General features: G+C 35.4%; 1 protein-coding gene across 2 annotated transcripts in view; it reads right to left on the bottom strand.

The window, feature by feature from the left end:
* Window positions 1–15,000, bottom strand: part of LOC115232626 (CD109 antigen-like) — a 189,139-nt gene that overhangs the window by 17,279 nt on the left and 156,860 nt on the right. For both annotated transcript variants that reach the window (XM_029802619.2, XM_036513187.1), the window contains exons 28-33: window positions 14,996–15,000; window positions 12,151–12,219; window positions 9,782–9,869; window positions 7,974–8,042; window positions 4,291–4,396; window positions 1,225–1,308 (exon numbers count right to left, since the gene is read on the bottom strand). The exon at window positions 14,996–15,000 is cut by the window's right edge and continues 135 nt beyond it. In XM_029802619.2, coding sequence (XP_029658479.2) covers window positions 1,225–1,308; window positions 4,291–4,396; window positions 7,974–8,042; window positions 9,782–9,869; window positions 12,151–12,219; window positions 14,996–15,000 — 421 coding nt within the window. The remainder of the gene's footprint in view (window positions 1–1,224; window positions 1,309–4,290; window positions 4,397–7,973; window positions 8,043–9,781; window positions 9,870–12,150; window positions 12,220–14,995) is intronic.

Below are 15,000 nucleotides of genomic sequence, written 5' to 3'. Positions count from 1 at the left end.
ACCCAGCTAAGCCTGCATCCAGAGACTAGTTTCTGAGTTTTTACTCATCATCAGTCTGGAGTAGCATGGCCTGCTAGTTGGAGATGCCTGTCTAGCCTTTGTAAACATATAAGAATTCCAGTGAAATAAATCCACTGATTACAAAAATAGAAATATTACATTTCTAAATATCCCAGAGAGATACAAGCAGTAGTGGTATGATAGAGTAGTTGTAGAGCATCATCATCATCATCATTTAATGTCCATTGTCCATGCTAGCATGGGTTGTGCAGTTTGACCAGGGGTGATAAGCTGAAGGGCTGCACCAGACTCCAGTTTGATTTAGTATGGTTTCTACGGCTGGAGGTCTTTCCTAATGCCAACTACTCCAACAGTGTAAAGGGTGCCTTTACATGCCACTGGAACAGGTGCCAGTTGCATGACACCAGTATCTCTCATGACTATGGTTTTACTTGGCTTAATGGGTCTTCTACTCAAGCACAGCATATTGCCAAAGGTCTCAGTCTTTTGTCGTTGCCTCTGTGAGGCCCAACGCTCAACAAGAATGCGGAAAATGAAAGGTGGCGAGCTGGCAGAATCGTTAGCACACTGGGTGAAATGCTTAGAGGTATTTCGTCTGTCGTTACGTTCTGAGTTCAAATTCCGATGAGGTCGACTTTGCCTTTCATCCTTTCAGGGTCGATAAATTAAATACCAGTTACACACTGGGGTCGATGTAATCGACTTGATCCATTTGTCTGTCCTTGTTTGTCCCCTCTGTGTTTAGCCCCTTGTGGGTAGTAAAGCAATAGGTATTTCGTCTGCCGTTACATTCTGAGTTCAAATTCAACCAAGATCGACTTTGCCTTTCATCCTTTCGGGGTCGATAAATTAAGTACCAGTTATGCACTGGGGTTGATGCAATTAACTTAATCCCGTTGTCTGTCCTTGTTTGTCCCCTCTATGTTTAGCCCCTTGTGGGCAATAAAGAAATAAGAATGTGGAAAGTGAAACTAGCTGCCTAATATCATAATATATGTCCGTGTCAATTGATGTGATTGTTTATTTTTAGAATGACATTGTATGGTAGGTGTGAGGAACCAGATCTGGCCAGTTTGAACATAAAACAGGCAGAATATTTTGGCTGGATATGGCTGGTTTAAATGCTAAAGGGTGAAATAAATTAAATAAAGGGTTAAATAAAATTATATAAAACCTTATAAGAAATATTAAAATCTTACTTACTTCCTGTACACATACACTGTGATTGTTTTGGGTCACAGAACAAATGTATTTCTTTCTTTGGATAAAGAATTGAACAGCTTTCATCTGAAAAGAGCATTATATGGTTTTATATATTATATATATAGTTTTCTGATTTAGGCACAAGGCCAGAAATTTTGAGGATAGGCGCTTTATCAATACAGTCAACTTCAGTAGTTGACTGGAAATTTATTTTGTTAATCTCAGAAGAATGAAAGGCAAAACTGACTAAGATATGATTTGGACATAGAACATAAAATACTGGATGAAACATCGCAAAACATTCTGTCAGCTTGTCACCTTTATATATATGAAGTATATTGAAGCTTACTTGCAATTGTTATTGTTATTATTGTTGTTGTGTAGTCCCAGGTTATCTCTGATCAATTACTGCTATAATCAGACATCTCAGCCATAAACATCATGCTTTATCTTTCAGATATAATATATCTAGTGGACAAGAAATGAAGTGTTTTGCTCAAGAACACAATGGATTGCTTAGTTCAGGGACTGAAATCACAATCTTAGTTGTGAATTCAACACCCTAACCACTAAGTGACACACCTCCACTAGTGGTACTCATTTTTACAGCTGAGTAGACTGGAGCAACGTGAAATAAAGTGTTTTGCTTAAGAACACAACACATCACCCAGCCCAAGAATTGAAACCACAATCTTACAATCATCAGTTCAATATCCTAACCACTAAGCCATGTGCTTCCACTATATCTAGGATTACAGGTTCCAATTTATTATTGTTTTATAAAGAGAATAGGGTGAGATTGGAAGAAGTTCTGACTGCTATTTTTGGCATTTTCAATCTGGTTGAGCAACCTCATTGGCTTAGCATGAGATTACCTTTTATCTTTTACTTTTTCGTTAATTTTGGGACTGCAGCTATGCTGGGACATTTCCTTGAAGTATTTTGTGGAATAGATCAGCCCCAGTATAAATTTTTAAAGTGTGCTACTCATTCTATCAGACTCTTTTGCTGAATTGCTAAGTTATGAGCACATACACAAACACACACATACATAGATATTATATGCACATATACGAGGGGGTACCCAAAAGGAACCAGAAACATTCTCTTAGGGACAAGTTGTAGATCAGGTTTCCACCACTAGAAACCACTTGATACAACACTCAGGCATCAGTCTGCCAACCGGCAGCATCAAGTCAGGTCGTGCTGTCACATGGTGTGTCTTTGTTCTACAATGCTTCTCCCCTGTTCATCAATTTTTGCAATGGCTGAAATGAAGGAACAGCATGCTTCCATGAAATTCTGTTTTCTGCTGGGGTAAACAGCAGCCAAAACAGTTCTCATGCTTCAAACAGCAAACAAGGACACTGCCATGAGCAAAACACAAGTTTATGAGTGGTTTTCACACTTTGGGAAGGGTCACTTGTCACTTGAAGACCAACCTCATTCAGGACAACTCTTGATCTCTCAAACGTATGAAAACATCACAAAATTTCATGAACTTGGAGGTCCATCGCTGAACAAGTGACAAACTTGTTGTTATAACTAGTGTCTCCTAGAGCCATTTCCAACGAATTTTGAGTGAGGAATTGTAAAGGAAAAGAGTTGCAGCAAAATTTGTGTCTTGCTTGTTCATGGAAAATCAAAAGCAATCATGACAGAATGCATGTTGTGAAGTGAAAGAACAGTTGGAAGTTGATCTGAACCTTTTTTGAAAGTCATCATTGGTGACAAGATCTGGTGTGCTGGCTATGACCTGGAAACAAAGCAGTAATCAAGTCAACGGAAGCATTCAATGTCACCAGGCCCCCCAAAAGTGCATCAAGTGAAGTCCAATTTTTCATTAATGCAAAAAGAATTGTCTGCACAGTATTTGTTCCTCCTGGTCAAACTGTTAACCAAATGTTTTACTTGGCAGTTCTGAAGCATTTGTGAAGCATGGCAAGACAAAAACCACCCCAACCAGCGACAAAGTGGAGAGTGGTGGTTTCATCACGACAATGCACCTTTGCACACCACCTTGGGTGTGAGACAGTTTTTGACCAAAAATGACATGACCCCATTTACCCACCCTTCCTATTCACTCAATCTTGCTCCCTGCAACGTTTTTTTGGTTCCACTGAATGAAAAAAGTCCTTACATATATATATTACTGTGGGACTGTATGAAATGCTTATCTACTAATCTCAGGGAAACCCTTCCATGAGAAAAGTAGGACTAACCAATGGACCTTATGGTGGTGCTTTCTTTTATAGATGTTAAGTTCCAGTATATAGGGGACGCATTCCTTAAACCAGCCAACTGTTTGAGCCTCATTGTAATAGGGGACCATTGCATCAAAAATATCTTGACTGAGGAATAGTTTCAAATGGCACAGCATTGAATGGCTATGAGGATCCACATGAGTAAAATATGTAACAAAGGGGTCCCTAGGTTAAAAAATGGTTGAGAACTACTGCTGTAGAGCCTGGTGCACTGGTTTGCACAAGGGCCTATGATACTGCTAAGATGACCCAGGCTGAACAACTACATGCAGGACATAAGCATAAACATGAATACAAACACATAGACATACACCACTTCCGTCTACAGAATAGAAACATATTAAGATAAAATTATTAACCATCTTACAAGCAATAACTCTGAGCACCTTTTCAAACTCCACCTGTCTAACACCCGTGGACATGTTTACAAAGTCAGAAAACAGCACAGCTCCCATGACTTTCGGAAACATTTTTTCACGCTAAGAGTTGCTGAAGTATGGAACAAACTACCGGCATCAGTTGTTAGTTGTCGGAGCACTGCATCTTTCAAAACTTCTATGCTTCCCGAGATTCGCCAAAACTACACCTGATTTTCTCCCCTCCATACACACGCAAGCATATATACACTGACTCATACACTGTTCACTTCCCAGACATTTGTACATTACTGCATATATTTTATACACACTTTTGGCAAGTTGTGGTGCACCTGAGCACTGTATACAATAATTTAATTATTATTAAGTGTTCCACAAGTAATTAACATCAAGAGAAGTAAAAAAGAAGCACTAATTTGACTTACGTAATTTATTCAGTTCATAAATTTGAATAGGTGATTGGTATAATACACTTTCCTTTCCCCCTCTGAAGATCAATACATGGAAAGATAGGGTGCTGTTGCTTGGAATCTGAAATTCATTGAAACTCATTCATTATTTATAAAACGAGCTGGCTCTGTGCCATCAAAAATGATAGCTAATTGTAGTATTTGATATATAAATATGGATGGTAAATAAAATTAATACACTTGTCAATGCTATCTAGCAGTTGTCTTTTGAGGTGTGGCATCAATCATTGTTTGTTACTGAAAGAACGTTGTTTCACACATACAAACATTCACATGCTTCCCTGGTACATGCAGACACCATCATCATCATCATCATCATCATCGTTTAACGTCTGTTTTCCGCGCTAGCACGGGTTGGACGGTTCAATCGGGGTCTGGGAAGCCAGGGGCTGCACCAGGCTCCAGTCTGATCTGGTAGTATTTCTACAGCTGGATGCCCTTCCTGACCCAACCACTCCACAAGTGTAGTGGGTGCTTTTTACGTGCCACCGGCACAGGTGCCAGTGGAGTCTGGCATCGGTCACAATCAGTTGATGCTTTTAACGTGCCACCGGCACAGAAGCCAGTCAAGGCAGCGCTGGCATTGGCCACGTTCGGATGGTGCTTTTTATGTGCCACCAGCATAGGTATCACAACTACTATTTCCATTGATATTTATTTCGATGTTCATGTACTTGACTCATATATACATATACTCATACAGATTTGAAACGCTGCTTGATTTTTCTTTTCAGCGTTGAATGTTCACCATCCCACTTCCATTGCATGCACGTGCACACACGCACACACACACACACACACACACACACACACACAAACATTCACATATCTCTCTATTACATGCACACACATATACTTACACAGAGTTGAACACTCCCACTACCAGTTTGCCACCACCCCTTCCTTCCTTACTCATCTATCACCCCTTCCTTTCTCATTCATACGTTGTGATGGAGGAAGAACACAAGAGTATTATTATAGTAGATTATTACATCTATAATACAAGCTTCAAATTTTAGCACAAGACCAGCAATTTAGGGGAAGGGGATAAATCAATTACATTAACCCCAGTGTTTAACTGGTACTTATTTTATTGACTTCAAAAGGATAAAAGGCAAAGTTGACCCCAGTGGCATTTGAACTCAGAGCATAAAGTTGGAAGAAATTCCACTCAGCATTTTGCCCAGAGTGCTGATGATTCTGCCAGCTTGCCATCTTTGCTGTATTTATAATACTGAGAAGACCCATGAAGTCAAGTGAAACCATAGTCACGGCTGAAGCTGGTGTCCTATAACAGGCACCTGTGCTGGTGACATGTAAAAAGCACCCTTTGAACATTGGGCCTCATGGAGGTGATAAATGACCAACACCTTTGATGATATGCCATGATTGAGAAGACCCACCAAGCCAAGTGAAATCGTAGTTGTGGCTAATGCTGATGCCACATAACATCCACCTGTGCCAGTGGAACATAAAAAGGACCCTTCAAACATTGGGCCTCATGCAGATGATAAGTGACCAAGATCTTAGGCAATATTCCATGCTTGAGAAGACTTGTCAAACCAAGTGAAATCCTAGTTGTGGCCAATGCTAATGTCATGTAACTGGCACATAAAAAGCATCCATTACACTCTTGGAGTGGTTGGTGTTAGGAAGGGCATCCATCCTGCTGTAGAAACCATGCCAAATCAGATTGGAACCTGGTGCAGTCAAACCTATTTCTTTACTACCCACAAGGGGCTAAACACAGAGAGAACAAACAAGGACAGACAAATGGATTAAGTCGATTATATCGACCTCAGTGCATAACTGGTACTTATTTAATCGACCCCGAAAGGATGAAAGGCAAAGTCGACTTCGGCGGAATGTGAACTCAGAATGTAAAGGCAGACGAAATATGGCTACGTATTTCGCCCAGCATGCTAACGTTTCTGCCAGCTCGCCGCCTTATGTTTCAGTCAAACCATCTAACCCATGCCAGCATGGACAACAGACGTTAAATGATGATAACACAGCACAAGACCTCAAATTTTAGGAATGCATGCAGTCAGTTAAATTGACTCCAAAGCTTCAGCGAGTACATTATTTCACCAACGCCTTACCTCCAGAAGGATAAAATGTAAACTTGATTTTGAACTCATGATGTAAAGGACTGCAATTAAATACTGCAAGATATTTTGTCTGACAATCCAACAACCTCCTCCTCCTCCTCCTCCTCCTCCTCATCATCATCATCATCATCATCATCACCACCATCACCACCACCATCGTTTTCATTATACTTATCATCGCCACCATCATTTAACATTTGAATTCCATAATAGCATGGGTTGGCCTATTTATATATAATATTAGTTTCAAATTTTGGCACAAGACCAGCTATTTATATATAATATTTACTAATATGAATAGTTTTGGTTACCATTTTTGTGAAGTGATATTTATTTGAGAAGATTTATGTTGATATTTACTTGCAGTAACAGTGCTACATAATTTTGGTAAAATACCACAAATTATGATTATTAGATTAACTTGTTTACAACTTCATTAGGAATTTTTTTTTATTTTCATTAATGTAAGACTGAAAGGCAAAGTTGACTAAAACATCATTTGAATATGAACCTGAAGAAATACAATTGAATATCATGTGAGCTTAAGTCTAGTAATTTTTTACTTCTACCAAACCAGTGTCATTCTATATGCAGTGATTGAGTAAGACACTTTATTTCATGTTGCTCCAGTTCATTCAGCTGTAGAAATGAGTTGCAACATCACTGGTGCCAAGCTGTATTGGCCTTTGCCTTTCCCTTGCATAACGTCAGTGGCATGGAGAGGAGAGGCTGGTATGCATGGGCGACTGCTGGACTTGTGCCTCAGAAGGGAATTTTCTAGGTGCAATCCCATGGTCATTCATGACTGAAGGGTCTTTTTTTTTATATTCATTTATAATGCAGGCTCAGGGTTGTAAATGGCACTTGTGCTGGTGGCACCTAAAAGCACTCATTACACTCTTGGAGAGGTTGCTGTTAGGAAGGGCATCCAGCCATAGAAACCATGCCAGATTAGATTGGAACCTGATGCAGCTTACCAGTCACAGTCAAACTGTCTAACCCATGCCAGCATGGAAAGCAGACATTAAATGATGATGGTGATGAGGATTATATATATATATATATATATATATATATATATATATATATATATTATATATATATATATATATATATATATTTATAATTACATATACATATACAATGTATGTATACATATATATATTATATATGTGTATATATGTGTGTGTGTATGTATACATATATGTGTGTGTGTACATATACATATATAAGACACAGGGTGTATAGTTTCTGTCTACTAATTCTCAAACAGAAAGAATTGGTTCATCTGATGCCATAGCTGGAAACATTTGCCGTCATGCTGTCCAGTGGCAATGAACTTTAAATTCTAAGCTGCGTAGTTATGAAGAGAACTACATAACTACACATCTATTATTGGACCTGTAAATTTGTTGATGTAATAGTTTAGGTGGAAAGTGCACTCTATTGACAAACCAATTAAACTCATTCAAGAAAGACAACTTATATAAAGCATGTAGTTAAAATTTTCACAGCAGCAATACTTACATTCTCAAAGATTAACGTTAATGTAGATTTGCCATTTAATTTAGAATGCATCAAGTTATTGGCTGACAGCTGAAATAAAGAAATATCATTTTATTATAAGAAGAAATGAGGTATTGTAATATCATACATGGATAGTATGATAGTATATGATAAATAATTTCAGTTAAATAATATTATAAAGAAATTTGTGATACTGAATTCAGTTAGCAATGTAAAACTAACAGGGTATTAAGGTAGAAAATCACCTCAGCAGTATTAAATTTACGCTTTCTTTATAACAGATGCACCATAGATTTCTATAGAGACATTATTTTAAAGTCTATTACCTTGTGATTTGCTAAATTACTACACGGATATGTATATAATTATTATCACTAATCTTTATATATAAAGCTGAAGTTGTCTGTGTGTGTGTGTGGCAGGTTTGGTAGCCTACAACTAACACTATCTCCTCCAAGACCCTGCAGCGCAAGTTGACCAAAATTGAGAGTATGATAGAAGAAGGCTTGCTCTTCATTCCGTAGAAGAAAAAATTCAAATCGGACCATGTTAAGACCAAAAATTATTTACATCAAAAAGGTGCTTTTTTTTATGAAAATCCCTATTTTTTTACGATTATTGACTGCTGTGTCGCCATTTTTCAGTGTGTTTCAACCAGAAAATTCTTCACTTAAAGAGAATAACAAGCTACATAATGCAAAATTTTTACTTTTCAAAAATTCCAATTCAAAAGGGTCATTAAGAAAACAAACCCGAGCAACGCCGAGCTACACTGCTAGTGTTCTTAAATGGAACAATTAAGAATCCATCTCCAATAATATAGGTATATAAAAATGAGATACTAAAATATATCAAAACGCAGAAATATGTCAGCAGCAGGTGAAATCGCCCAGCAGTATATGAAGCCAGTGGATACATGCTTCTGATGAAGCTTGGGAAAACAGCAATCTAGATTTAACTAAGCACCACCACTGCTGAGTGATTTTCAGCAACTGCTGATTTATTTCTGTTTTGAAACACTGTACAGTTGTAAGAGATGCTTTCTCAAGATGAATACCATAGTTTGTAAGGCTTTCAATAGTATATATGCTCAAAGTCTGACATACAGACCATTAATGTGAATTAATACTGCTTTCATTACTCTCTTTACTCTTTTACTCTTTTACTTGTTTCAGTCATTTGACTGTGGCTATGCTGGAGCACCGCCTTTAGTTGAACAAATTGACCCCAGGACTTATTCTTTGTAAGCCTAGTACTTATTCTATCAGTCTCTTTTGCTGAACCGCTAAGTTATAGGGATGTAAATACACCAGCATTGATTGTCAAACTATATTGGGTACAAACACAGACACACAAACATATACACATACATACATATATATACATATATACGACGGGCTTCTTTTAGTTTCTGTCTACCAAATCCACTCACAAGGCTTTGGTCAGCCCAAGGATATAGTAGAAGACACTTGCCCAAGGTGCCACGCAGTGGGACTGAACCCAGAACCATGTGGTTGGTAAGCAAGCTACTTACCACACAGCCACTCCTATGCCTATAATATTAATAACAAATGTTTGAAGAGTATATTTTTTATTAAATTCTATTACAATACATCTTATCTTGCTGAACCCTAGGATTTTTTAAGGAACTCCAGAGTTTCTCAGAACACACTTCAAGAAGCATTGCTCATATGTACCTGTCTGTGGAGATCATACTTACTGGGGAACAATGAAAGAATAAAAGAGATTCAAGAAGCTGAGAAAGATGAATGTTTAAGAGACTTGATAAAATATTTTTGCAATATTACCTTTTTTAAGAATTCCTCTTCAACATAATATCCTTTCAAAATACCAACATTTATAACTGTTAAAGATGAGTTTTGGGATCTAAGATACCTGGAATAAATAAGGAAAATGAACTAATAAACAAAAGTAAATCTGATATATATTTATGACAATATATATTTTACCCATTCCTCTGAAAGAAGTTGTTCTCCAATGACAAAATACAGTAACGGTTAGCATATTTATGTCAGAATCTGTCAGAAAGTATTAAGAATGTTATTGGTTTGATTCTCACTGTTGACTGTGCACATGATGTTTGTTATTGGTTGGTATATATTTACCGTAAATCCTTGAGTATAATCCACATTTTTTCCCCAAAATTTAGAGGTCAAAATCCCTAGTGCGTACTATATATGAGGTTAAAAAGGAAAAATATTTTCTATGCAATGTCCGAGTCTCTATTTGCTGTCCGGCAATGTTTATTCAGATGCATTTTGTGATGTCGGGCACGGAAATACCTTAAGCTAAGCCTGAAAGCAATGAAATCATAAAAGAATCATCTATAACTTGCAATAAGGAACATTTATTAAATATTATTACTGTTATTACTGTTATTTCTTTATTTCCCTAAAACAAAATGCACAAAAAAAGCTACACGTTTACATTATGTTATATATAGAATAATAATAAAGGACGTTACCGTATACATATTTACAAACCAAGGACGTTATATAGACCTCCTGGACTCAAGTTAGAGAAAGGGTGCGTATTATACACAAGGTTTAGGTGTTTCAGAGGTACAGACCCCTAAAAATCTCCTGTGTATTATACTCAAGGGCGGACTATACTTGAGGATTTACAGTACACATATCTTCAAATAATTTGTTTACTGAAGTTATAAACCAGAGCCACAGACTCTCACTTAGATTCAGTGGTCTGGGGTAGCTTTGGTTGAGGGGACACAAGGATGTTGAAACACAGGGTGTCCTATAGTCTCCCTTATGCTAATGAATTAAGAGTTTTATGAACACACATTCATTTTAAAGAAGTTGTTCTACAATGACAAAATACAGCAGCGATTAGCATATAATAATAAAAGTTGACAGGTCAGTTTCTTAGACATATAGTAATGTTATACTGAAATTATGATAATCTAGGACATCTATAACTGCTTCTCCAAAAAAAAAAACAGTCTCAAAACTTCTGGAATGACCCTCGTATGGATATACATTTGTACAACAGGTTTCTTTCAGTTTCTTATTTCTTTACTGTCCATAAGGGGCTAAACATAGAGAGGACAAAGAAGGACAGACAAAGGGATTAAGCCAATTACATCGACCCCAGTGCGTAAATGGTACTTAATTTATCGACCCCGAAAGGATGAAAGGCAAAGTTGACCTCGGTGGAATTTGAACTCAGAACGTAACGGCAGACAAAATACCGCTAAGTATTTCACCCGGCATACTAACGTTTCTGCCAGCTCACCGCCTTTCTTTCAGTTTCTGCCAAACAAATTTACTCACAAAGCTTTGGTTACAGTAGAAAACACTTGCTCAAGTGGCATGCAGTGAGACTGAACCCAATACGATGTGATTGGGAAGTAATCTTCTTATCTACAGACACACACACATATGTTGTAGTGTAGGAACTGTGGCTATTTATACAGTAGTGTGAGATCTTGAGGTAGATGTATATTAGTGTAAGACAATGCTTCTCAACTGGAGTTCATATGGTCCCTGAGGGTCCTTATAACATGTTTTAGAGTCCATGCAACAAAATAGTAAATTGGGGATCCACAATAGTGTTTTAAGGACCCCTTAAAAAAATTGCTTTAGATGTATGTATTGGTATGAATTTCAAGAAACAGCTTGGTTTCTTTCTCTAACATTATACATGATTTCAACCTACACAAGTAAATATATGAAAAACAAATGAGGAATTTTGAAAGAGATTTCTATTGAACTAGTTTTTAATCATCAAATTGGCTATAGGGTTCCATCAGAATAAAATAAGAATCAAAGACGTCCATAGATAAAAAAATTGGTTTAGAACCCCTAGTGTAAGACTTGGGATAGATATACTACAGTGTCTACATATGAGTAGTCATTTGGTATTGTAGGATGTAGGCAAGATAAGAGGTGGTGGATGCCTAACATTTTTTATCTTTTAGTTGTTTCAGTCATTAGACTGCGACCATGCTGGGGCACCACCTTGAAGAATTTTTTTAAAGATAGGACAAATAATGTTTACTAAAAAAGGCATTGCCACAAAAGTTTGGAAAAATAATAAGGGTATAAGAAAATATAAGTTATAAAAGGGAAGTCATATTTTAAAACAAAAAATGGGATTTAGTAATATTATAAATAAACTAATTAAGTATCAAAGCACAAACCTAACAGATATTTCATAACAGTTAGCATATCCCTTCCTTTGTTTCGAAGAATAATTACAGGGATGGTCACTGAAAATAACAAAAGCATATAAGATTATTTAAATACAAATATATACATATATATAATATATTCATATATAATAGATATATACATATGTGTATATGTATATATATAAATATTTGAGTAGTAGAATGAATTATCTTGTTATGGATAATTCGGTTAACCGATACCTGGGTAGCAAATTCACATCAGAGAAGACACGTTTGAAGTTACGTGCTTTCGTGTGGAAATTTGTATGTTTTTTTTAAAAATATAAATATATGAAAGAATAGAGTTGAACGACGAATTAACAAAATTCCTTTATTTTCGACATATGTTTCGAAGGCTGCATATTCCTAATTGCAAAGGAATAAGGAGTATATTATGCCGCTTTCTCATCAGGAAAAGTAAGGAACTTATGTCAACATAATTATCGCTATGGGCTCCGTGTGAGCAGTCATCTAAAAGTTTTTTGTGCATCTTGATGTTGACATAAGTTCCTTGCTTTTCCTGATGAGAAAGCAGCATAATATACTCCTTATTCCTTTGCAATTAGGAATATGCAGCCTTCGAAACATATGTCGAAAATAAAGGAATGTTGTTAATTCGTCGTTCAACTCCATTCTTTCATATATATATATATATATATACAAATATCATTCTAAACAGTATGATTCGACTTTATGTAACTTAAAGTTTCACAGGCCTTTAGCAGAAGCCAGTCTCTTCTAGGCTTTAGATTAGTGATATATATATATATATATATATATATATATATTATATATATATATATATATATATATACACACACTTCATTTGTGTATTAAGGCTACCATTAATTTCATGTTAAGAAAATATCTTAACAATTCTTCAAGCTGATCACATAAAGAAATTGATGTTCATCTCAGTTTTGGATTAAAACACCAATTCTTCTATGTAATCAGCTTGAGGATTGTCTAAGATATTTCCTTAACATGAAACCAATAGTAGCCCTAATTTGCCAATGAATCTTTAGCCACCAATGCAGTGTTGGCTACTCATTCTCATTGTTTGACATTTACACATATATATATGTATATAATCATCCAAAAGAAAATTAAGAAAATGGAGATATAGCATTTAATAAAAATTTATTATCTACAAAAGTTCAACATATTCTCTTACAGCTGTTTCACTTAAGTTTAAAGATTAAAATAGCAATTATTAAATCATTATATTAGGTAAAATCTCATCAGTGGATAGAAAAGATATACTGTTAGGTTTATGAATCATCTCAGCAGACTGATATTATTTTATGGCTAATATTAGTATAAACCTGAGCCAGGGGGTCATAGTTTGTTTTAGTGGGTTATGTGAATATAATCAGGGTAATAATTGGTAAATAAAAAAAGATTAGATAGTGAATTACAGTAAATAATATTATTATATGGATGAGGAAATAAATAAATATTTTTCTGATTTGTTTATAGAACTGAGGGAAATTTATATGAAATAATAGACAAACATATATTAACACAGGTCAAAAAGCATTCACAGTCATATATATATATATATATATATATATATATATATATATACATATACATATATATACATACATATTCATAGATGTACACATCTAAGTAACAATATATGCATGTATGTAAATATACATACACATATACACACATAAAATACATACACAAAACAATAGATAGAAATATGTATGTACAAAGTACCCTCACATGAAGATACGTACATGTGCATATATTCACGTGAATGAATGCATATAAATAACCACATGTATATGTATATACAGATACACACATATGCCCTCATACATATACACGTGTATGTATGTATGTATATATATATATATATATATATATATATATACTCCCATGTTTTTTATAATAATTACTGGTATCCTTATATATTACTATATTTTATATCTTATTTGTAAAGAATAATATGCTATATGTATGTATGTTATTGTAATTATCAGTTTAATAAATAAATAAGTTAACATAATTTAATGCCCAAAAGTTGATGAACCACCAATTGTTCTCCTCCATTTTCTTATTTGCTATATATATATAGAGAGAGAGGAGGGGAGAATAAGAGAGAGGGGGAGAGGGGGAGGGAGAGAGAGATAAAAAGAGAGAGAAAGAATGAGATAACAGAGGAGATCAAGAGAATCTCTGTATAGAAAACACTTAGGAGTACTCAAAAGTTTTGAACTTACACTCCGAAATTTTTACCAAGGATCAAGTTAGCAGGGTAAAGAATGGCTATAAGGAGAATCTAAGTGCACAGATATGGAGACAATGATGCAAATAAACAGATAAAACTGCTTCAGTTTGACATACACAATTTATAGACAACTTTAAATGTAAATTACGAAAAGGCAAAGACTGAAAATTTTTAGATGTATTAATATTCAAGTACATATATATATATACATATATATATATTTAAATGTTAATAGATCAAATGTATTCAGATTATATAGACTCAAAGAATCACAGTGGAGAAGATATGGTGTTACAAGTCCAACAGCTGTTTCTGGGGGCTCAGAGTTACTTCATAATATTGGCAGATGTAGTACACCAAAAGTTTGCAACCAATAATGGAAGGAAACAGACACTGGAAAAATTACGCCTCCTTTGTGATGGAAAGATAAGAATCTAACCAATGAGAATTTTTGGTCTTTGCTTTTTCTTTATTTACGTGTACATATGTACACACACACACACAAAAAGAAACACACTGCAGACAAAACCTTCATTATGTTATTTTCTAATAGAATCCAAAAATATTACTTACAAATT

This window comes from Octopus sinensis, linkage group LG2, assembly GCF_006345805.1.
Source record: "Octopus sinensis linkage group LG2, ASM634580v1, whole genome shotgun sequence".
Taxonomy (NCBI): domain Eukaryota; kingdom Metazoa; phylum Mollusca; class Cephalopoda; order Octopoda; family Octopodidae; genus Octopus; species Octopus sinensis.
The sequence above is the reverse complement of the archived record's forward strand: the minus strand, read 5'-3'. Positions and strand labels throughout refer to the sequence as shown.